Source organism: Pristis pectinata, chromosome 20, assembly GCF_009764475.1.
Source record: "Pristis pectinata isolate sPriPec2 chromosome 20, sPriPec2.1.pri, whole genome shotgun sequence".
In the NCBI taxonomy this organism is placed as follows: domain Eukaryota; kingdom Metazoa; phylum Chordata; class Chondrichthyes; order Rhinopristiformes; family Pristidae; genus Pristis; species Pristis pectinata.
This window is the reverse complement of record NC_067424.1, coordinates 8025879-8048841: the sequence shown is the minus strand read 5'-3', so window position 1 is coordinate 8048841 and position 22963 is coordinate 8025879. Positions and strand designations below refer to the sequence as shown.

Below are 22963 nucleotides of genomic sequence, written 5' to 3'. Positions count from 1 at the left end.
TGAACTGTTGTCCACTGTCATTGGCTCCCTCCAAATCAAGGCTGGCTTTCTGAGCTTATAGCAGTGACAAGAAACCTCACCCACTAACAGAGGGTATCACAAAATCCAGACAGCAATTTCCTGTGTATCTTAGTATCCTGATGGTGTGGCTGGTGAGAGAGGTTCCACAGCCCCATTGATCACTCAGATATTTGAACAAAGCAGGTGTTTATGAAATATTTATTCAAAGTGCAAAGAATAAAGGACCCATTCTCATCTCTCCCCCATTCTGTCACCTGAAGCCTGCGGAAGTTGTCTCTCTGCATGAACTCCATCCATCCCTCACAGATACTGAAGGTATCAAGGAGGTCACCTAGCTGCTTTTAAAATATCAATCATGGCTCACAACCGAAAGTAGTGAGAATATTATATCCAAGGAGGAGAGGTATATAATGGCCAGAAAATTCAGCAAACCTGAGGATTAGTAGTTTAGAGTTCAGCAAAATCGGAAAATGAAATTAATTAAAATGTTCAAAATAGTGTTCATGAGTAAAATTGCAGGGAACATGTACATCTACTGTAAAAACTTCAAGATGTATGTAAAGAGGGGAATATTAGATAAAATAAATGCCGGTAGACAGAGCCAGGAGAATTTAAAATGGGGAAAAAGAACACAAGACCAATTCAATACATTCTTTGGTTCTGGATTTGGTTCTTCTTCACCATCTTTCTTCACTGCAATGTCAGCCTAACTGGTGTGTATTCCCCACGTTTCTCTCCACAACCTTTTTTGAACAGTACAGTTAGCTCCCCTACATCCAATGAAAATGAAAATGAAAATAACCAGAAATGAAATTATTATTACTCGGGCCACTCCCTTGAGAGTCAAGTCACAGAGCAATACAGCATGGATACAGGCCCTTCGGCCCAAACAGTCCATGCTGAGCATGGTGCCCACCCATCTAATCCCAATTTCCTGCAAGCACCATATATCCCAATAAGCCACACCCATCTATTTACCGATCCAAGTGCTTCCAAAGTGATACTATTGTACTTGCCTCAACCACTTCTACTGGCATCATGTTCCACATACTCACAACCTTCTGCATGAAAAAGTTGCCCCTAAGATTCCATTTCAATCTGCCCTCTCTCACTCCAAACCTATATCTCCTAGTTTTGAACTCCCCTACCCTCCACCCCCTACCATAACATACTGTTATCATCCACTTTTCTGTACCTTTGATAATTTTACACACTTCTATAAGGTTGCCCTTTATTTTCCTATGATCCAAGAAATAAAGAGCTAGCCTGGTCAACCTCTCCCCAGAACTTAGGCCCTCGAGTCATGGCAGCATCCTCATAAATCTTCTCTGCTCTCTTTTCAGTTCAGCAATGTCTTTCCAATAAAAAGGTGACCAAAACTGTACACAGTATTCCAAGTGTAGCCTCACAAACGACATATACAATGGTAACATGTCCCTACTCCTTTATTCAGTGCCCTGACTGATGAAAGCCTGCATGCTGAATGCCTTTTTCACCACCATGTCAACCTGTGATGCCACATTGAATGATCTATGCACTCGTACTCCTCGGTCCCTCTGGTCCAGATCGCTCCTTTGTGACCTACTATTCACAGTACAAGTCCTACGCTGGTTTGACTTTCCAAAATTGCATCAACTCACATTTATCTGTAGTGAAATCAATTTGGCCCATTTCCTTGACTGATCAAGATACCCTATAATCTGCAATAACCTTCTTCACTATCAACAAAAACTCCTAATTTCGTGTCATCTGAAGATTTACTGATTCAGCCTTGTGCATTGCCATCCTAATCATTTGTATAAATAACGAATAACAATTGTCCCAACACCAACCCCTGCAGAACACCGCTAGTCAACAGCCTCCATTCTGAGAAACAACCTTCAACCACCACCGTCAGCTTCCTGCTGCTGAGCCAATTTTAGATCCACCGAATTAATTCTCCCTGGATTCCATAGGACCTAACCTTCCGGACCAGCCTGCCATGCAGGACCTTGTCGAAGGCCTTGCTAAAGTCCAAATCGACAACATCCACTGCTCTACCCTCATCTACCCTTTTGGTTAACTAACTCTTCAAAAAACACCAGAGAGCTTGTCAAACGCAATTGCCCGTGCACAAAGCCATGCTGACCCCTTCTTATCAGACTTTTTCTATCCAAGTGCTGGTATATCCCGTCCCACAGAATTCTCTCCAGTAACTTCCCCACAACTGATGTCAGTTTGACTGGCCTGTAGTTCCCTGGCTTGTCCATGATACTGTTCTCAAACCATAGAATGATGTAAGCAAACTTCCAGTCTTTGGGAACTTCACCACTGGGTAATGATGAAGCAACTATATCCGCATGTGTCTCCACAATTTCTTCTCCAGCCTCCCACAATACTGCCGGTGCCATCTGATTCAGGACCTCTATGTTTGCAACATGTCATCCCTCTTCCTATATTCAAATCCTCTTTCTCTTTGAAGGTCAGAATACAATTTGCCTTCTTCATCACCTGCTATAGCTGCATGTTTACCTTCAGCAAATGGTGCTCAAGGACACCCAAGATGCAATATAGCCCACCCTTTTCCGACTCTTGGGACATCCAGATAATAATCTGCATTCATCATATTGCCACAGTTTTAACAATCCTAAATCTTCTGCCCTTGTTTTGCTGATTCACTAACTGGGGGAACGTCAGATCTGATTAAACTTATCCAAACCTCTAATAACAGTGAATGCTTTCAACTGAACCCCACCCTGTCTAATGATGTTTCCTTCAAACTGCTCATCTTGAGGTTCATTTGAGCTCTGTTTTTCCCTACTCTTGCCTGGAGTCTCAGTAAACGAGGACACACCATTTCAAGGTCACATCTCACAATTCCATCCACCAGGAAAAGGTAAAGTGATTTTCAAGACACAGCATTTTGGGATTCAATTTAACTCGAGGTGATTGCTGGAGATTTTTCAACACGCAACCACTTGGATTTTATAATTCAGCCCATTTTCCATAAAATACAACACACATAACTGTTTATAAATTCAGACAGAGCAAATTTGGATTTCAGGTGTTTATCATAGAACTAAATCAATGAGCAGAAACATAACCAGAAGAGATACATTCACACCAAGCCAGCAAGAGTAGATCAGAGGTGGGAAACCCTGTGGCGAGGGATTCACATTTGAACTGCTGTGCCTGAAACCTTTTCATTCTCTGCAAAGTGGTGACAAAATACTGTCCAGGTTCCTGAGGGCATTTCAAAAAACAACATCCAGCACAAATCATTCATTCAGTTGCACTCCATTGACCATCATAAACAGTCAATCCCCCCACCACTTACCCACGTTGTTGACTTCAATCACATTTCTGCAGTCACTGACATTATTGGAGATGGACACATTGACCATTTTACTGGATTTTGTTCCATTAACGTTTGAGGCTGTGCAATAATACTGATAATGTTGATCTTTCAAGGATTGACAATGCAGATCCAGTATACTGGTGTTTGAGATGTTTGAAACCACTGACGGAGTCTTTTCATACCATGCATAGGTAATGGGAAGGGATCCCTGGACAGACTCACAAGTCACTGTCACTGAGTCCTCACAATGTGAGACATTTGCTGGTGACAGAAATCCAAGCACAGGAACAGACACGGGTTCTGTGGGAAAGGATGAAACATTCAGACACTGAGTAAACATCTGAAAATCAAACACTCTCAAATGATAAACACTTTGTATCTCAGCCAGGAAGGAATCTCACCGGCTCATCTACCTCTGTCTGCATCCCATGTCTGCCATTATCCCAGAAGACAGCAGGACCCCAGATCAGGACAGCAGTGATGACATTGAGGATGTATCAATGTGAAAATCAAGGCTACAACTTCTGTCTGCAGCAGAGAGCCAGTCTCCAGTGGCACTCAGTAGTTTGACTCTGGAATGGCAACAGGTTAAAGGGAGTCTTGGAAAACCTCACCATAATATGAGAGCAGGAAATTGTCAGATACCTGCCAAGTGAATGGTAACTTTACAGAGAGAGTATAATTGTGATTGGTTTCAATGACCTGCAGCAGGAAGGGAACCCTTTGGTCTTGTTAACTGTATGAAGCCAGCAAGGGATTGTGTCAGATTGGAGAACCCAGAAACCTAGGGAACTTCGATGTCACCTGGAATTTAATAGGGGGGTTGTTTAGAATTGATATACAGAAGGATGTTGATGTACAAATCCATAGTACCCTAAACGTGGCCACACAACTAGATATGGAGGTAAACAAATTTGGCACACTGAATATAAAAGCATGGACGCAGAGCTGAGACAGCTTGAGCATAATCAGACGCTTTGGTCATTGAGGGTCAGGTGGTTAGGAGTCAGGACTGGAGTCAACAGAGATTTAAAGAAATAAAGAAACAAGTGCGTATAAAGACAGAATGAACATACACATACAATTGGCCACAAAACCAATGCAATAATGAATAGTTATGCAAGGAATGGGTTACAAGTTGCATTACAAGATAACCAACAGCTGCCATAACTCCAGAGACCAACACTGAAGAAACCGACCCTGAGTCAGGAACCTGGAGAAACATCAAACCCCGGCTAGTACTGTCTAAATACAGGTGGTGGGTTTTGATGGTTGTGCAAATTTACTCAGTTGTTGTGTAACTAGATTTAATGAGTCTTGTTGAAAACTACACAGTGTGCCTTTGAGTGGTTTGAAGTAATTGCGATCAATAAACAAGAATCGTGATAAGGCAAAGTCACTGACAGGATTGCATTACCAGGTGTTGTATATAATTGGCAACAGGAGAAAAGAAGTGGAGGCTTGGAGAAGGTGCAGAAAATGTTCACTGGGACATTGTCTGGATTGGAGTGTTTTGGCTGTGAGGAGAGATTGGACAAACTTGGACTTTGTTCTCTGGAGGTTTGGACACTGAGAGGCAACCTGATAGATGTAAATAAATTTATGAATGGTAGAGATAGGGTAGATAGAGTTATTTCTCCAGACACAAACATCAGTACTGGAAGAAACACTGGAGGGCAGAGGATAAGGGAGAAGGGAAGGATTAAAGGAGATTTAAAACATTTTAAAGACATTTAGATTGAGACATCAACAAGCAGGGAGAAGAGGGAGACACAGGAGACTGCATATGCTTGAAAGCCGAGAAAAAACAGATTGCTGGAAGACCTCAGTGGGTCACAGCATCTGTGGAGGCAAAGGAATTGTCACCTTAGGGATCAGTCACTCCCTCAGTTTTAGGTCGAGACCTTGCATCAGGATTGATAGTGTGGAGAGGAGGAACCAGTACAAAGAGGGAAGGGGTGAAGCAGGAGCTGGCAGAAGATAGGTGGAACCAGCTGAGGAGGGAGAGGAGGGAGAGGTGAAGCCTGGTGGAGGGATGGGAGGGGGAAGGTAGAGACAGAGGCTGGGAGGTGATGTGGAAACAACTAAAGGCTGTGTTGCTGGAATCTGGGAGCGAAGGCGATAATGCAAGGCAGGAAGGCAGGGATGCTGGTCAGTGGGTGAAGTGGGTGGGGACGCACAGCTGCTTGACGGGGACAGAGGGAGAGAGAGAGACCCTGGGGTGGGGGATGGAGTGACTGATCCCTGAGGTGGGGGCGGGGAGCGGGCTGGCCTGATACGGGAGGACTGAACGCAGTCTGTTGAGTGGTGGGGACTGATTCCTTTTTTATAATTTTGGAGGTATTTAGACCATGAGCAACACTTGATTCTCACTGATCTGTTATTGTCAGATTATTAGTTTTAGTCTGAATGCAAACCTCTGACAGGGTGACATTTCCTACAGTTCAGAGACAGGAAAATGTGCTGAGCATCCCACTTGAAATTGGAGGCCAGTCAGTGGGACAGACCCCGCACTGGGTGAGAGCAACATGAGTGGGGTTTCCCGACCCCTGCCCGCTCCCCGCAGGACTCTGCACTGCTGCGGGGCCTCGGGATATCGGTGCTGCCCTGACCCTTTCCAGAGAAAACATGGATCAGACATTTCAGTGGAGACATGAAGTCAATCGCTGAGAAACGTACCGTCAGATACCTGCAGATGTATGTCAAACATTGGGTGTTTGTCGGGTGTTGTAATTCCACATCTGTACCATCCTGTATCTTCAGAAACAATATTCTCCATTGTAACAGTGAATATTCCTCGTGTCGGGTTATCAGTGATTGACTTTCTTCTGTACTGACCATTTTGCCCCTCTGTTTGTGCTAACTCTGTACACAGTTGACCACACACACGGCACCAATACTTTGTGTGTGAGCGGTACGTTGCTGCATAGTGACAATTGATTGTGATCGCTCTTCCCACAACTCCTCTCAAATATTTCTCTGCCCACAATCCACCTGAAACTGAATGAAAAGCTTTCAGAGAATCAGATAATATCAACTTAACACTAAAAGGTACATTTTAATTGAAGCTGTTGCTGTGTCGAGAGGAATCTTCCCACTCCATCTATTGATATAAATGAATTGCACCCGGATTGTGATGAAAGAGGATACAATCGCTCATCGCATGCTCAGGATATCCCAAAGCTCTTCACAGCCAATGATTTGCGCTGGGTCAGTGTCTCCGTTGTCAGTGCCCACTGTGGCTCAGGGTCAGCTTCATCCTTTCTGAACCAGCCAATTGTGGGTTCCAGTCCCACTACTGTGTCCTGGCCATAAAATCTGAGCTGCCCTTCCAGTGCAATGCTGAGAGAGTGCTGCACTGTCAGAATTGCCATCTGTGAATGAGATGCTGAGCTGGAGACCTGTCCAAACTCTCAGGAGGAGGGAAACATTCCCCTGCTGCTACTTGAAAGACGAGAATGAGGAGTCGAAACCAACACACACAAAATGTGCTGGAGGAACCCAGCAGGTCGGGCAGCATCCATGGAGAGAAATAAACAGTCAACGTGTCGGGTCGAGACCCTTCATTGGTCCACTGATGAGGAATCTGTCCAGTGTGACTGTCAATTTCCATCACAACTGAGAAAAATACATTATGTGGCCATTATGTGTGACCTTGCTGTGTTCAATTTGGTTTGCACATTTGAGTTCATTTATTGGTTATAAATTACTGAGGTGGTGAAGCAGCGTATAAAATCCAGGTCATCATTTTTCACACCAATACCCACTTCAATTTGACATTCAAAGGAACACCCAAGGGAAGTCCATCCCATCAACTCTGTTCACTGCAACCATTCCTGCAGCATGATATGCAGAGCGAAGGTGGACATGGTCCATGCATCCAAGGACAAGGTGAGGAGGAGACCTGAGGAGCAGCAGAGGTGGATTAATAAGTTGGAGATGGATAAATGAACAGGAGCTCAGGGGAGTGTTACTGCCAAGTCCAGGTGTTGATCAGTTCAAGAAAAGTGAAGCATGTTAGGCACTTCATTTACTGCGGGATGGGTCAGAAGGAAAGGGATTAAATTACAGCCACAGTGGGGCTGTGCTGGAAGAAAAGCAGCTTGTAGAGTGGGGAATGTCAGAACTGGAAAGGTTATTGGATCAGTGGGCTTGTTGGGACAGGATGCTCTGGAATGAAAGGGTTTACCCTAAAATGGCAGGATGAATTGAAGGTGAAAACAGTCTGAAGAGCAGAAAGGAGAAAGTGTGGAGGCAGTACAAAGAGGGACGTTGGGAGTGAGAAGAGATCCGCTCACAGTGAGGAAGGAGTGAAGGAGAAACAAGTGGAAAATTGTCAGAAAGACCACGGTCAGCTTCATGTGAATGGACATAAATACATAAACTGCATTAAAGAGAAGATGAAAACAGAGAAGAGAGCAGAAAGGGAAAGGATAAAGGAATTTTAAACAGGGAACTGGAGAGGTGAGAGGGATCAGATGGAGAGAGGACGGGGTGTAGATTGCCAGTGAAACAGAACTAGGAACTGTGTGAACATACACAACAGACTAAATATTCAGCATCAAATGATAAGCTGGAAACACAAGTTGAAAAGCAGTTGGTTGATACAATGGAAGGTGAGAGGCATGTCTTCATGCAGAGAAAAACTGGGAGATTGACACTGATAATCAACAAAACTGCAGATGCAGAAAACCTCAAACAAAACTGAAAAACCAATAAATGTTCAGCACAACAGGCAGCCTGTTAGAAGGGAAAACACAGAGTGAATGTTTCATGGAGTCACAGAGATGTACTGCAGAGAAACAGGCTCTTCGGCCCACTGCATCCTTGCTGACCTTTTCACCCATGTGCTTTACCCATATTATTACTACACCGTACGATGACTTACATGTTTATGTGCCTGTCTAAATACCTTTTAAACATAATAATTGTGTCTGATTCCAGTACCACCTCTGGCAGTGCATCCCAGATATCAACCACTGTCTTTCTGAAAAATTTACCCATGATTCCCCTTTAAATCGCCTCCATTTCACCCTAAACACCATGCTGTCTTATTATTGATACTCTAAACATTGAAAGCAAATAATTTTGACTTTCTTACCTATCTATGCCTCTCTTTATCTTCTGAATTTCCATCAGGTCATCCTTCAATCTCCTTTGCCTCAGGGAAAAGAAGCCCAGCCTATCCAATCTTTACCATAACAGAAGTCTTCCAATGCACCATCTCCAGTGTAATCACACCCTCTCTATTGTGTGGTGACCAGAACTGCACATAATTCTCCAAATGCTGCTTAACTAGTGTTTTGTAGAGTTATAACATAATGAGAAAGAGGTAGTGTTGGATCTCTTGAAGAACATTGCAGTGGATAAGTCCCTAGGACTTGATGGGATATACCCCAGGTTATTGAGAGAGGCAAGAGATATGATTGCTTGGGCCTTAACCAAGTCCTTTTTGTCCTCTCTAGCCACAGGTGAGGTCTCAGAGAACTGGCGTCCAGCTAATGTTTTATTATTTAAGAAATGAGATAGGGGTAATCCTGGAAACTCTTGCTCAGTGAGTGTCACCTCAGTGGTAGAGAAGCTATTGGAAAGGATTTGTAGGCATAGGATTTCTGAGTATTTGGAAAACCATGGTCTAGTTAGGGACGGTCAGCATGGCTTTGTGCAGGGCAGGACATGTCTTACTAACTTGATTGAAATATACGAGGAGGTGGCGAAAGTAATTGAAGAAGGTAGGGCTGTGGATGTTGTCTACATGGATTTTAAGAAGGCATTTCACAACGTCCCTCATGGTAGGCTTATCCAGTAGATTAATATGCATGGGATACATGGTGATTTGGCTCTTTCAACAGAGAATTCACTTGCCACTAGAAGACAGAGGGTAGTGGTCGATGGGAGTTATTCTGGCTGGAGGTCTGTGAATCGTGATGCTCCACAGGCATGGGTACTGGGACATCTGCTGTTTGTGATCTATATAAATGACCTGGGAGAAAATGTAGATGGGTGTGTGACTAAGTTCACAGATGATGCAAAGATTGGTGGTGGTGTGGATAGTGTAGAAGATTGCCAAAGGATGCGACAGGATATAGGTCACTAGCAGATATGGGCAGAAAAGTGTCAGATGGATTTTAATCCAGCCAAATGTGTGCTGTTGCATTTGGGAGATCAAATGTGAAAAGACAGTACACTTTAAATGGCCAGAACCTTGACAGTTTTGATGTGCAGAGGGATCTTGGGATCCAAGTCCATAGCTGCATGAAAGTGGCTGTACGTGTTGATAGGGTGGTAAACTTGCCTTTATTAGTTGAGGCATGGAGTTCAAGAGTTGGGAAATTATGTCACAGCTTTATAAACCTCTAGTGAGGCTGCCTCTGGAATATTGCATTAAATTCTGGTCACCCCATAATAGGAAGTACGTGAAGGTTTAGAGAGGGTTCAGAAGAGGTTTGCCTGGATGCTGCCTGAATTAGAGGGCATGTCTATGAAGAATAGTGTTACGGATTAGGTTACTATTTGGTGAATGTCCCTATAAGGACTAGCACAGTAGAGTGTGTGTGTGTGTGTGTGTGTGTGTGTGTGTGTGTGTGTGTGTGTGTGTGTGTGTGTGTGTGTGTGTGTGTGTGTGTGTGTGTGTGTGGCGTGATTATGACAAAAACAGCAGTAAAAGGACGTGCTGACATTTTGGATCAGACAGTCAGAAGGTAAGAGAAGGAAGAGGGACATCCTGCCTGCTAATCTCTGTATCGATGGATGAAAAACAATAACTGTGTCTGTCACTACAATTCACGTATGAATTTTTGGAATAATCGGGTGGAGTCCTCTTTGTCGTTAACCTGTAGAGGGAAACAAGTATTTGTGTGGATGGTCACGTCTCGAATGCCTTTCACGGTGGCAGATACTCTGGAACAAAGCAGTGAAGATCATCAGTGACTGAGGTGTCATATGGGTTCCATCGTGGAACATTTGTATTTCGTAATCTCTCTAGTTTCTCTCTGTACATTTTCTCTTCAGCCAACGGTGGTTTTGCAGAAGCCTTTGCTCAGGTTTTACCTTATGGTTTGCTGAACTGAACTTTGAGAACTATTCTTGGACTTGGAGTTTGGGAATTCTTTTGTGTGTTTCTTTTGTTGCTGGTATATAACAAAATTGGGGGATCGTCCGGGATTTGATGGGGCGCGAGAGTCATCCGGGATCAATCCCAAGGTTGACAAGGGTGTTCGGAAATCAAACTCAAGACTGGTATGAGTGGTCTGGGTTTGAGCAAATTGAGGTCTTATTGGATGACTGATTGTGGTCGGTCGGATAAAATTCTTTTAAATGGTTTGTGCGTGTGGAAACCAGCAATAAAGGAGGCATTTTTGAAAAAGCCAACCTGTGGACTATTGCAGGGGATGAGGAAGCCTGATTTGGTGAAAATTGCTGCAGAGCTACTTCTTGAGGCAGTAACACGATTTATGAGAAAGGCAGATATTCAGAGACTGACAGCTGGCCATTATGTGGAGGAGAAGGTGTTTGAGGAGGAGGTGTTAAAACAGTTTACCGGGGAATGAACCAGTGATTTCTGAGGCCCAGGTGCAGCTGGCAAAGAAAGACACTGAGGCAGAACAAAGGAAATTGGAGTTGGAGCAAACTCGGCCGAAGTTAGAGGCTGAACGGGAACAAACTCAGCTGAAGTTAAAGGCTGAGGCAGAACAAAAAAAATTAGAGTTAGAAATGAAGAAGATTGAGTTTCAGGAAAGGGATAAACAGTGACAGCATGAGTTAGCAATGAAGCGAAGGAGTTTTGTTAGAGCTAGGGATAAAGATTTAACCAAGGCTGATAGACCTGTGCAGCCTGATGTTGTTCCCTGTGACAGCCCTAAACAGGATGCAAGTTATGATAACTTGTCCAAGACTTTTCTGACTTCACTGGAGGATCAAAATCCTTGTGTTGTGTCTGAATATAAAGATTTGTCTCTGTCCAGGAAAGAATTTATAGTGGAGCAGACTAAAGACCCTGAGCTTACTGAATTGAGAGAAAGTGCACTCTCAAGTGATGAGATGGTAGGTAAACCGAATCAAAGTCCCCTTGTGGTTCCTTTGAAACCTATTCCTGTTTTTGGTTAGACAAACTTGGGTTGTTTTCTCTGGGGCAGCAGAGGCTGAGTGAAGACCTGATGGAAGTTTGTAAGATTATGAGAGCTAGAGATAGAGCAAATAGCTGGTATCTTTTTCCCAGGGTCAAAATGTCTAATCCCAGAGCGCATAAATTTAATGTGAGTGGGGGTAAGTTCAAAGGAGATGTGCAGGTCAGTTTTTTGACAGTGAGTGGTGGGTGCATGGAATGTGCTGCCAGGTGTGGTATTGGAGGTAAGTACGACTGCGGTGTTTCAGACTGTCTTAGATAGGCACATGAATGTGCAAAGAATGGAGGGATATGAACATTGTACAGGCAGGATGAGTTAGTTTAGTTGGACATTTGATTACTCGGTTACATGGCAGAATATTGTTGACCAAAGGGCCTGTTCCTCTGCTGTACTGTTCTGTCTGTCTGTCTGTCTGTCTAACTAACTAGAAAAGAGAAAATAAGTTTTAAATTGAAGGGAATGTAAGGCAGGGATAGATGTGACAAAAGGAATCTCTGTGATCGATTGGGATGAGAGAGCCTGTGGGGATGTGTTGTTGGAGGGTGATAGAGAACTGTGATCAATTCCAAATGGCAGGTTGAGAGGAAAACAACCTGGGCCAATGTCACAGTTGGATGACTTACAGCAAAGCCGACCACTTCTGATATGGACAAAGAATCTGAGTTATCAGAAATTGGAAAACACCAGAATAAATCCAGAAGGCTACAGCGAGCCCAGATGGAAGATACGGCTCCATTCCTAAGGCATCCGTTCACCCTCATTACAACAATGCAGATGGGTCAGAGTTTGAATGAGATGGAGAACGAAAGTGCAGGCGACAGGAAGAACAGGGTCACCCAGCAGACTGAATGCAGACGTTCTGCAAAGCAGTCACTGAACCTTTGTTTTGTTTTCCATTGTACAGGAGAGCACATTGTGAACAGTAAATGCAGTGCCCCAGATTGGAAGAAATGCAAATAAATCGCTGCTTCACCTGGAACCACAGTTTGTGTCCCTGGGTGGTGGAAGGGAAGAAGTGAAAGGACATCGGCTGCTGTTGAAAACAAAAGTGTCAGCAGATGTGTGGAAGTTGATAGGGATCGACCAGGGAGTTATGAAGGAAACAGTCCCTTTAATTACTGAGAGTGGAGGGGAGGGGTAAGGAATTTTGCTGGTGGGAATGGTGAAGGATGATCCACTGAATGTGGTGTATGTTCGGGGAGAGCAACAAACAACCACTAAGTGAGCAATGAGGAAAGGGAAGACAGATTATGGAAGTAAATAAGCAGGGAAACAAAATCGTAAAATTTTTATTATTATATAAAGTTTCAAATGGTGGTCAATGTGACTGAAGGCTCCTTGGAAGCTGAGAAGGGGAAATTAATATAGAGTAATGGGGAAGTAGCTGAGGGTTTGAATGACTATTCTGTGTCAGTCTTAACAGTAGAGGATATGTCTAACATGCCAAAGAGAGATGTAATGGATGCGATGGGACGTGAGGAACTTGACACAATTGCTAACACTAAAGAGGTAGCGTTGAGCAAAATTGTGAGCCGAAAGGTAGATAGGTCCCCTGGTCCTCATGGAATGTATTCCAGGGTACTGAAAGAAATGGTGGAAGCTATAGTAGAAGCACTGGTGATAATTTGCCAAAATTCTCTGGACATTAGTCAGGTCCCGGCAGATTGGAGGGAAGTGAATGTCATACCACTGTTTAAAAAACGATAGAGGCAGAAGGCAGGTAACTGTAGGATGGTTAGATTTAGGTCTTTAGTTGAGAAAATGCTTGAAGCTATCATTAAGGAAGAAATAGCAGGACATCTGGATAGAAATGGTTACATGAGGCAGACTCAGCATGGATTCAGGAAGGGCAAGTCCTGTTTGACAAAATTACTCTTCTTTGAGGATATAACGAGCACAGTGGAAAGAGAGAAACAGGTGGATGTTGTCTAATTGGATTTCTGGAAGGCATTCAATAAGGTGCCACATAAAAGAATTATCCATCAGATAAGGATGCATGGAGTTAGGGGTAAGGAATTAACATGGATAGAGGACTGGTTGACCAATAGAAGGCAGAGAGTTGGGATAAATGGGTCTTTCTCTGGTTGGCAATCACTGGTGAGAGGAGTGCTGCAGGGGTCAGTGCTGGGTCCACAACTGTTCACGATATACGTTAATGATTTGGAAGAGGGGACCGAGTGTGACGTCAATGCGATGCTGGGAAATGCGAGGTCATCCACTTTGAAAGGGAAAAAAGATCATTTTATTATGTGCATGGTGAAGATTGTGGCATGCTTTTGTTCAGAGGGTACTTGGGAGTGCTGGTGCATGAATCTCAAAAGGTTGGTTTGCAGGTGGAACAGGTTATCAAGAAGGCAAGTGGATTGTTGGCCTTCATTGCTAGAGGGATTGAACGTAAGAGCAGAAGGTTATGCTGCCACTGTACAGGGTACTGGTGAGGCTGCACCTGGAGTACCACGTGCAGTTCTGGTCTCCCGATGTGAGAAAAGATCTACTACCTTTGCAGACGTTGCAGAGCAGGTTTACCAGGTTGATTGCGGGCATGAGGGAGTTAGCTTAGGAGGATTGACTGAGTACCCTGGGACTATTTTCACTGTAGTTCATTAGAATGACAGGGGATCTTATAGAAACACATAAAATTATGATAGGGATAGATTAGATGGAGGCAGGGAAGATGTTTTCTCTGGTGGATGAGACTGGAACTAGGGGACAGAACCTCAACATTCAGGGGACTTGGTGTATGATGGAGATGAAGAGGAAATGCTTTTGCGAGAGAGTAGTGAATCTGTGGAATTCTCCACCCAGGGAAGCAGTGGAAGATACTTCAACAAATATCTTTAAGATACAGTTTGGTAGATTTTTGCATAGTAGGGAATTAGGGGTTATGGGAAAAAGGCAGGAAAGAGGAGCTGAGTCCACGGCCAGATCAGCCATGATCTTATTGAATAGCGGAACAAGTTCAATGGGCCAGATGGCCTCCTCCTGCTCCTATTTCTTATGTTCTTATCTTCCATTGTTTAAACTTAAATACAATTGGAAAAAAGGCTGGCATTATCTCCGGTGGCCATTACACTTCTGGGTTTCTGCAAAGTTTCCTCCAGTCATCCAGGCAAAAAAATCCACCATCCTCAAATGATCTGGCCTGTGTGTGACAGCAGACCAGTGACTGTGGTTCACTCTTAACAACCTTCCACCTGAAATATGCTGGGAATCTCCCAGTTCACATTATGAGTTTCTAAGAGCCATATTACCATGTTTCTTTACAATGAGCTCCTGAAGGTCTCCTCTCTCCATTCCGGTCCTTTGCCCATTCTCTGTGCCCCCCTGAATCACCAGCTGTCACTTCCCTTTTAGAAATGATTATAAACTCTGCAACTCATAGCAACATCCATGTTCTCATGACTTATGCATCAATAAATCGCTCCTTACCTCTGTCATCTTGCCAACAATCTGTGAGTTAAGCCCTCCTATTGTTGGCTCATCGACTGCTAGAAATATTTAGATCCATCTCAGTTCTTCCAAACACATAATTTTGAGGATGTCCAAGAGAAGACCTCCCCTCTGTTCTGTTGTCTCTCTCTCTCCTCAAAATTAAAACTGCTCATCCCCGATGCTAGTTAAACTCAACCGCTTTCGTCTCTCTCCTGTACCCACAGTCACCATTGCAGACATCAGATCAGTCTTCCAGAGTCTGAAGCATGGAAAGCAGCTGGCCTGGATGGAGTCCCTGGCCAGTCTTTTGATCCTGCACAGATCATCTGACAGGGGTATTTGCAAACATTTTTATCCTCTCTCTCATTCTGTCTGAGATTCCCACTTGCTTTAAGAAGACCATTGTTATCCCAGTAGCAAAGGAAAATAAGGTAACGTGCCTCAATGACAGCCACCCGGTGGCTCTGACATCCACCATCCTGAAGTTCTTCAAGAAGCTGGTCATGGTGCACATCAACAGCCTCCCAGGCAGACTTGACCCACTGAAATTCGCCGACCTGTGAGAAAAGTCTACAGTGGATGTGACCTCCTCACCCTATGCTCAGCTCCAGAGCATCTGAATAGTAAAACCACCAACATCAGACTACTATCTATTGCCTGCAGCCCCGTCTTCAATACCACAATTCCAAGCAAACTCATCTCCAAATTCCAAGACTTGGGACTCAACACCTCCCTTTGCAATTAGATCTTTGACTTCCCGAACAACAGACCACAATGAGCAAGGACAGGCAGCAACACCTCTACCACAATTTTCCTCAACACTGGTGTCCCACAAGGCTGCTTCCTCAGCCCCTTACTTTACTACTGCATAATCAGATTCTGCTCTAACTCCATCTACAAGCTTGCAGATGATACCACCATCGTGGACTGAATCTCAAAAAAACAACTAATTGCAATACAAGAAGGAGATAGAGAACCTCGTGGCATGGTGTCTTCACAACAACCTGTCCCTCAATGTCAGCAAAGCAAACAAGCTGGTCATCAACTTCAGGAAGCGGGCAATGCACATGCTCTTGTTTCCATCAATGGTGCTGAGGTTAAGATGGTTAAGAGTTTCAAGTTCATTGGAGTGACCATCACAATCAGCCTGTCCTGATCTAACCACAGAGATGCCATGGCCAAGAAAGCACAACAGCGCCTCTACTTCCTCCACAGGCTCAGGATATTCAGCATGTCCCCATCGACTCTCGCCAATTTTTATTAATGCTCAATAGAAAGCATCCTATCCAGATGCATGTTGGCTTGGTACAGCAACTGCTCTGCCTGAGACTGAAAGAAACTGCAGGGAGTTGTGGACACAGCTCAGATCATCGTGAAAAGCACCAGCCCCTCCATTGCCTCTGTCTACACTTCTCACTGCCTCGGTATAAAGCAGCCAACATAATCAAAGACCCCACCCACCCCAGACATTCGCCCTTCACCACTCTCCCATTGGGCAAAAGATACAAAAGCCTGTAAGCACATACCATCAGGCTCAAGGACAGCTTCTAACCTGCTTCCCTCAGCTATTAAATGATCCCCGGGCACAAGAAGAATTTATTCTTGACCTGACGGACTTCCTCGTTATGGCCTTGCAACTTATTGCCTGCCTGCACTGCACGTTCTCTGCAGCTGCAACGGTTTATTCTGCATTTTTATTGCTTTTCTCGTGTACTCCCTCGATGTACTGATGTGATGAAATGATCTGTATGGATGGCATACAAAACAAATTTTTCACTGTACCTCGCTACATGTGGCAAGAATAAACCAATTTATTAATTTACCGATTTGATTGTTACTCTATTCACCAGACGCACTGATATTCTGCAGGAGCGGCAGACGGTGACTGCAATGTGTGCCGTCCGCAAATGCAGCAAAACCTATCAGTATCACCACACGCATCAACTGAAGGGAACACGCGGAATTATTCTACTGCAATCCGTCTTGAAAAGAACACTTACGGGTGCCATTGATTTCTATCCCATAACTGCAGTTCGCTGTTGTCTTGAAGACCGTCACGTTGACCATTTCACTGGAATTTGCTCCACGATTATTTGAGGCTGTGCAGTAATATTGATGGTGTCGGTGTTTGAAGGTTTGACAATGTAGATCCAGTTCACTGGTGTTCGAGACCTTTGAATCCACAGGCGGGGTCTTTTCATACCAGGTGTACTGAATAGGAAGGGATCCTTGGACAGACTCACAGGACACTGACACTGAGCCCCCGAGACGTGAGGCATTTGCTGGTGACAGAAATCCAAGCACAGGAACAGACACGGCTTCTGTGGGAAAGGATCAAATATTCAGACACTGAGTGAACATCTGAAAAAAAAACGCAGAAAATGGTCGGCTATCTGTCACAGGTTGGGTGGGTTCAGGGAGAGAGTGTAACTGTGATTGGTTTCAGTGACCTGCAGCAGGAAGGGAACCCTTTGGCCCTGATACTTACACGGAGGAAGCGATGGTGAGTCTGAGCCTGGGAAGCCGAGAATCCCCGGTAAAGTGGAGGTCGCCCGGAATTTAATGGTGGGAACTCATCAGAATTCATTTACTCTGCTTCCCACCGGGAATGTGCCGGCTGGAGCGGCTGGCTGCCGGGCGGTGGATGGTCAGTGGGTGCTGGGGTTGGGGGCTCGGAGCTCATTTACGGGGACAGAGGGGAGAGAGACCACGGGGTGGGGGATTGTGACTGATCTCTGAGGTGGGGGCGGGGAGCGGACTGGCCTGTTCCGGGAGGACTGAACGCAGTCTGTTGAGCTCTGGGGATTGATTCCCCTTTGATTATTTCCGAGGTATTTAGACCATGAGCAACACTTGTTTCTCACTGATCTGTTACTGACGGATTATTAGTTTTAGTCTGAATGTAAACCTCTGACAGGGTGACATTTCCTATAGTCCAGAGGCAGGAAAATGTGCTGATCATCCCACTTGAAATCAGTGGCCAGTCAGTGGGACAGACCCCGTACTGGGTGAGAGCAACATGAGTGGAGTTTCCCGACCCCTGCCCGCTCCCCGCAGGACTCTGCACTGCTGCGGGGCCTCGGGATATCGGTGCTACCCTGAACCTTCCCAGAGAAAAAATGGATCAGACATTTCAGTGGAGACATGAAGTCAATCGCTGAGAAACGTACCGTCAGATACCACTAGATGTACGGGAAACATTGGATCCAGGCCAGGTGTTGTAATCCCACAGGTGTACCATCCTGTATCTCCAGAGTGAAGATCCTCCACAGTAACAGTAAATATTCCCCGTGCCGGGTTATCTGTGATTGACTCTCTTCCCCTCCGTCCGTGTTGCCCGTTAGTTTCCACGATAACTGAACACTGGCGATCCCACCCACGGCACCAATACTTTGTGTGTGAGCGGTACCAATCTGCATAGTGACAATCGATTGTGATCGCTCTTCCCACAACTCCTCTCACATATTTCTCTGCCCACAACGCACCTGAAACTGAGGGGGAAATCATTCAGAGTTGAGCTGAAAGGAAATTGTTTCATACAATGGGATTAATTTGAAGATAACATTAATATCGCTCCTGCTCACGTCCCAAGGGTGTGTCCCATCACTTCACAGCCAATGACCTCGGTCGGAAGTGCAGTCAGTGCGGTTACTGTGCCAGGTGTGTCAGTGCTCTCTCCCGGTGTCAGTACATTGTGGGGTCACTTCCCCCTCCAGAGACCTGAGTAGTGACCCTGGGCTCCCAGCGCAGGACTGAGGGAGTGCAGCAGTGTTGGAGGCACTGCCTTTCAATAACCCCAGTCCCCGTCCAGCCTCTCAGGTGCACACAAAGATCCCACGGTGCTCCTTCCTTCGGGGTGCTCCCGGGCGTGCTGGCCGACGCTCATCCTCAACCAACGCTTGGCCGCTGGTCCGATTCACTGTGTCGCTGCCTGTACTTTCCTTCGTTCTCGGTTGGATGTTGGGAGAGTCGGCAGATTCCCATTGCCGTTATCGAACCAGCCAACTATTGCCCTGTTCCCTCAGCGGGGTAACTGTTTCCTCCTCGGTCCCTCACCGCCTTTCTGGGAGTTGAATCTCCCGGCTTTCGGAAAGGCGGGGCAGCCTCCTTTCCCCGGGATTCCGGCTCCCCGAAGTACATTCAATGCAACGGGACCCCAGGATGGCGAGAGGCCGCGGGCTGAGGGGGACCGCGGTAAGGAGTGGCAGGGGTGTCCATGACTCAGTCTGGGACGCGGGAGGGTGTTTGTCAGGGGGGTGAGGGGAAGTTCCATGCATGCAGAACACGTTGAACCCCTTGAATAAGGTCAGGGTCCAGGCTTCCTCCACACTGCCTTGTTTTCCTCCTTGGCGAAACCGGACACAATTGATCATTGTCTGCGGGGATCCCCTGCGAACCATTCTGGACAAAGTTGCAGTTTGCAAAAAACACATATACAGTTTGATTTTTGTCTTCATCGAACAGCATCCCAGAATTACCACACGGAAGGGGGCGTCCGGTTGGGGAATTGCTGCGTGATCTGATCCCACTTCCAGTACTGGGTCTGTTCCCCTGATGGTCACAGCTCTTCAAGTGCACATTCCAGGCTCTGTTTTAATGTGGCGAGAGTTTCTGCCTGCACCACACCTTCATCCAATGACCTCCAGCCCCTCCCTAGCCTCTGAGTCAAAGAACTTTTCCCCATCTCCTCTCCAATCCTTCTGCCAATTTCTCTCAGTGTCCTCCGTTCTTTGACGCCTCAGCTATGGGAACACATTTCTTCCTGCTTATTCCCTCGATATACCCTGTCCCTCCTTGAACTTCCTCAATAAGGCCAATGCCCTGCCTTCTTCCACGGTTACAAATATATTCTCGGACTGTAGAATATAATGCCTGGTGAGGTCTGAACCTGTGTCCTCTGGTTCTGTTGCCCTGGAGTATCTGCACCATATTCAGTTGATATTTCGTGCCTGTCAAGTATCATTCAATGTGTAGTTAGAGAGTGGTGCAACAGTGGTTCAGTTGTTCATTTTTTATCTGGAAATCCAGGCATGATTTTAAATCCTGCCTGGATAAACGGGGAGTTTGAATCCAATTTGTTAAATGTTTCTCGAATTATGGACGATGCAGCAATATTTGTGATCAAGGAATCGTTGGATTGTTGTTGAGCCCAACTGCTTCACGAATGCACATCATTGAAGGAAATCTATCATTTCTACCCAGTCTGGTTTACCTGTGACTCTCAAACCACCAACATGTGTTTGACTGGAAACTGCCCTTGTAAAGTGACCCAGTAAAACACTGAAGTCAATAAATACTGGCCTTGGCAGTGACTCCGACTCGGTGAGAATCAGCAACAAAATGACAAATTCCGTTTGGATACGGGAGCAGACGCGTTATTGTGAGACATCGGTGAAGTAGACAAATTGACACGATTAGAGGCAAAGAAAGTAAAGGACGTGATCCCTTATTGCAAGATTAATGCAGCCGATCCATCAGTCCATGGGGAACAGGGTCCCGAACAGAAGAGCAGAAAAAGCTTCATCAACTGGAGTGCAAAGAACAGAAGCTGTGAGCTGGAGACCAATTATATTTGAGGTATTAATTCCACTGGTGCCTTCAGTGAAACGCAGATAGCACTAGAAATATTACATGTTTAAGGAAGACTCTGATTACCATTTATATGTGTCACTTGTGAAGACTTTGTAAATTCAACACCCTTTTAAATTCACAATTCATTAAAGAAACTCAGATATATTGGGGAATATTTGTCCAGTAAAGAGGAGCAGAATAAAAAAACATACAATGCCATTGAGTTCTATTTTCTACCTTTAAACTAGGGTAGGACATTCATAGTGAATAGCAGAGGCCTGTCGAATAGAGCAACCTGGGAGTAGAAGTAAATGGTGATTTGAAAGTGGCGTCACAGGTTGACTGGGTGGTGAAGAATGCTTATGGCACTTTGGCCTTCATCATTCAGGCCATTGAGGATCAAAATTGGGGTGTGATCATGCAGTTGTGCCAGATGTTGGTGAGGTTGCACTTGGAATATTGTGCTCAGTTTTGGTTACCCTGCTGGAGGAAAGGTTCCATGAAGCTGGAAGGAGTGCAGAGGAGATTCACAAGGATGTTCCTGAGACCTGAGGGACTGTGTTATGGTGAGTGGTTGAGCAAGTTGGGACTTTATTTCTTGCAGCTTTGGAGAATGAGTGGTGATCTTATAGAGGTGTATAAAATCACAAGGGGCAGAGATAGGGTGAAGGCACACAGTCGTTTTTCCATGGTTGGGGAATGAAAAACAAGAGCACATAGGTTTAGGGTGAGAATGGAGAGATTTAATGGGAACCTGAGGGGCAAGTTTTTCACCCAGAGAGTGGTCCATATGGTGGAATAAGCTGCCAAAGGAGTGGTAAAGGCAGATACATCGACAGCATTTAAAATGCCTTGGACAGGTACATGGAGAGGAAAGGTTTAGAGTGATGCAGACAAAATGCGGGCAAATTTATGTCTCTATGATCTGGAAAAGCCTGGAACCATCTCTGCCGTGGAAACGGTGCCCCGGACCCAAACCAGCACTGATTATCGGGAAGTCCCGCTCTAGCTGTCACTCACCGGGCAGGGACCATATGAGAAGAATCAGAATCCACATTGTGTTATTCGGGGAGACCAGGCCAGAACATATCAGTCGCTCAGCTCTTAGTTCCGGAAGCAAAATATTACTCTAATAGAAAAGAGGAAGGAGGCAGCAGTAAGTCAGATCATAAAAAAGCAGGGCGGCAGCAACAGTTTGACACGTTACAATGTGAAGTGTTTTTTAGATAAATTTTACAAATAATTCTGCAACAATTCTGGAAATGGTGAAATGCTGAGAGTTAAAATTTTAGTCGGAATTTATGACAGCAACCCTGGAAATGGTTCATGGTGTAAGGTTAACTGTGGAATAAAGACATTATTTTTAAAAGCTACTTACATTACTGTTGTGCGTCAGCACTGTGCAAACACTCCAGAGGCACTGGGTATGTGAACTACAGCCACAGATGAAAAAGCTCATGCAGAACTTGTTCACAGCTGGGGGAGTATCTGAGCGCACAGTCCGAGTTCATGCAAAACCTCCTTTCCTCTGTGGTGGTGCCGCCCATTTCACCACCCACTGGGACATCCCATTTGGTCTGGGAAGGAGTGGGGAACTGCCGCAATTTGTCAGATCCCCTAACAAGGGTACGGGGGCACCAATAACCTCACCGGATGTGTGGATTATGTGCGAGCAACTGCTGGCCACACTTCCTCAGAATTGTGATCGCTCCTTAAGCATGGAACAGTTGTTATCTCTGTGCTCAGAGCCTGTTGGCACTGAACAATGACACCAACAATAACAAATCGTTTTAAAAATGTCTTCAGTTTTGAAAAGCCTATTCAGTGGAATTATACATTCACCATGGGTACAATCCCAGTGTGGTCAATTCACTGTGAGTACACAGAGGTCATTAAGTTGTACAGCACAAAAACAGGACCTTGGACCCAGCTGGTCCATGCCGACCAAGATGACCCATCCAAGCTTGTCCCATTTGCCAGCATTTGGCCCATAACTTTCTAAAACTTTCCAATCCATGCAGCTGTCCAACTGTCTTTTAATAGTTGTTATTGGACTTGCCTCAAACACTTCCTCTGGCAGCTCATTCCACATTCACCAACTTTTGTGCAAAGGAAGTTGCTCCTCAAGATGCTATTAAATCTTTCCACTCTCATCATTAGCGTATGCCCTCTAGTTCTTGATTTCCCAAATCTGACACAACAACTGAACGCATTCACCCTATCTCTGCCCCTCTCGATGTTGTCGAACCAAGTGAACCCCATGTTAACAGGAGATGTTAAGTGGACAAATCCTGCATTGTCATAAATAACAGAGACTTGATAGGTCACACATGGATTAACATCTACACTCTAACAAGGTGAACACGGTTACTGGGAAATTGGCAGCCCCTCTACCATTAACGGGGAAGGTGAGTGAAGTTATGCTGGGTTATGGGAGGGGTGGTGAAAGCAGTGGGGACACTGACAGCCCTCTTCT

The 22963-nt window shown here is 45.2% G+C and overlaps 2 protein-coding genes across 2 annotated transcripts in view; one reads left to right on the top strand and one right to left on the bottom strand.

The window, feature by feature from the left end:
* The window catches only part of LOC127580794 (polymeric immunoglobulin receptor-like), a 28165-nt gene extending 9653 nt beyond the window's left edge, over positions 1-18512 (bottom strand). Inside the window, exons 1-4 of the mRNA XM_052034690.1 lie at positions 18087-18512; positions 16917-17237; positions 6038-6358; positions 3338-3658 (exon numbers count right to left, since the gene is read on the bottom strand). Coding sequence (XP_051890650.1) covers positions 3338-3658; positions 6038-6358; positions 16917-17237; positions 18087-18423 — 1300 coding nt within the window. The 5' untranslated portion in view covers positions 18424-18512. The remainder of the gene's footprint in view (positions 1-3337; positions 3659-6037; positions 6359-16916; positions 17238-18086) is intronic.
* LOC127581022 (polymeric immunoglobulin receptor-like) overlaps positions 1-22963 on the top strand; it is a 271890-nt gene that overhangs the window by 51901 nt on the left and 197026 nt on the right. The window lies entirely within an intron of this gene.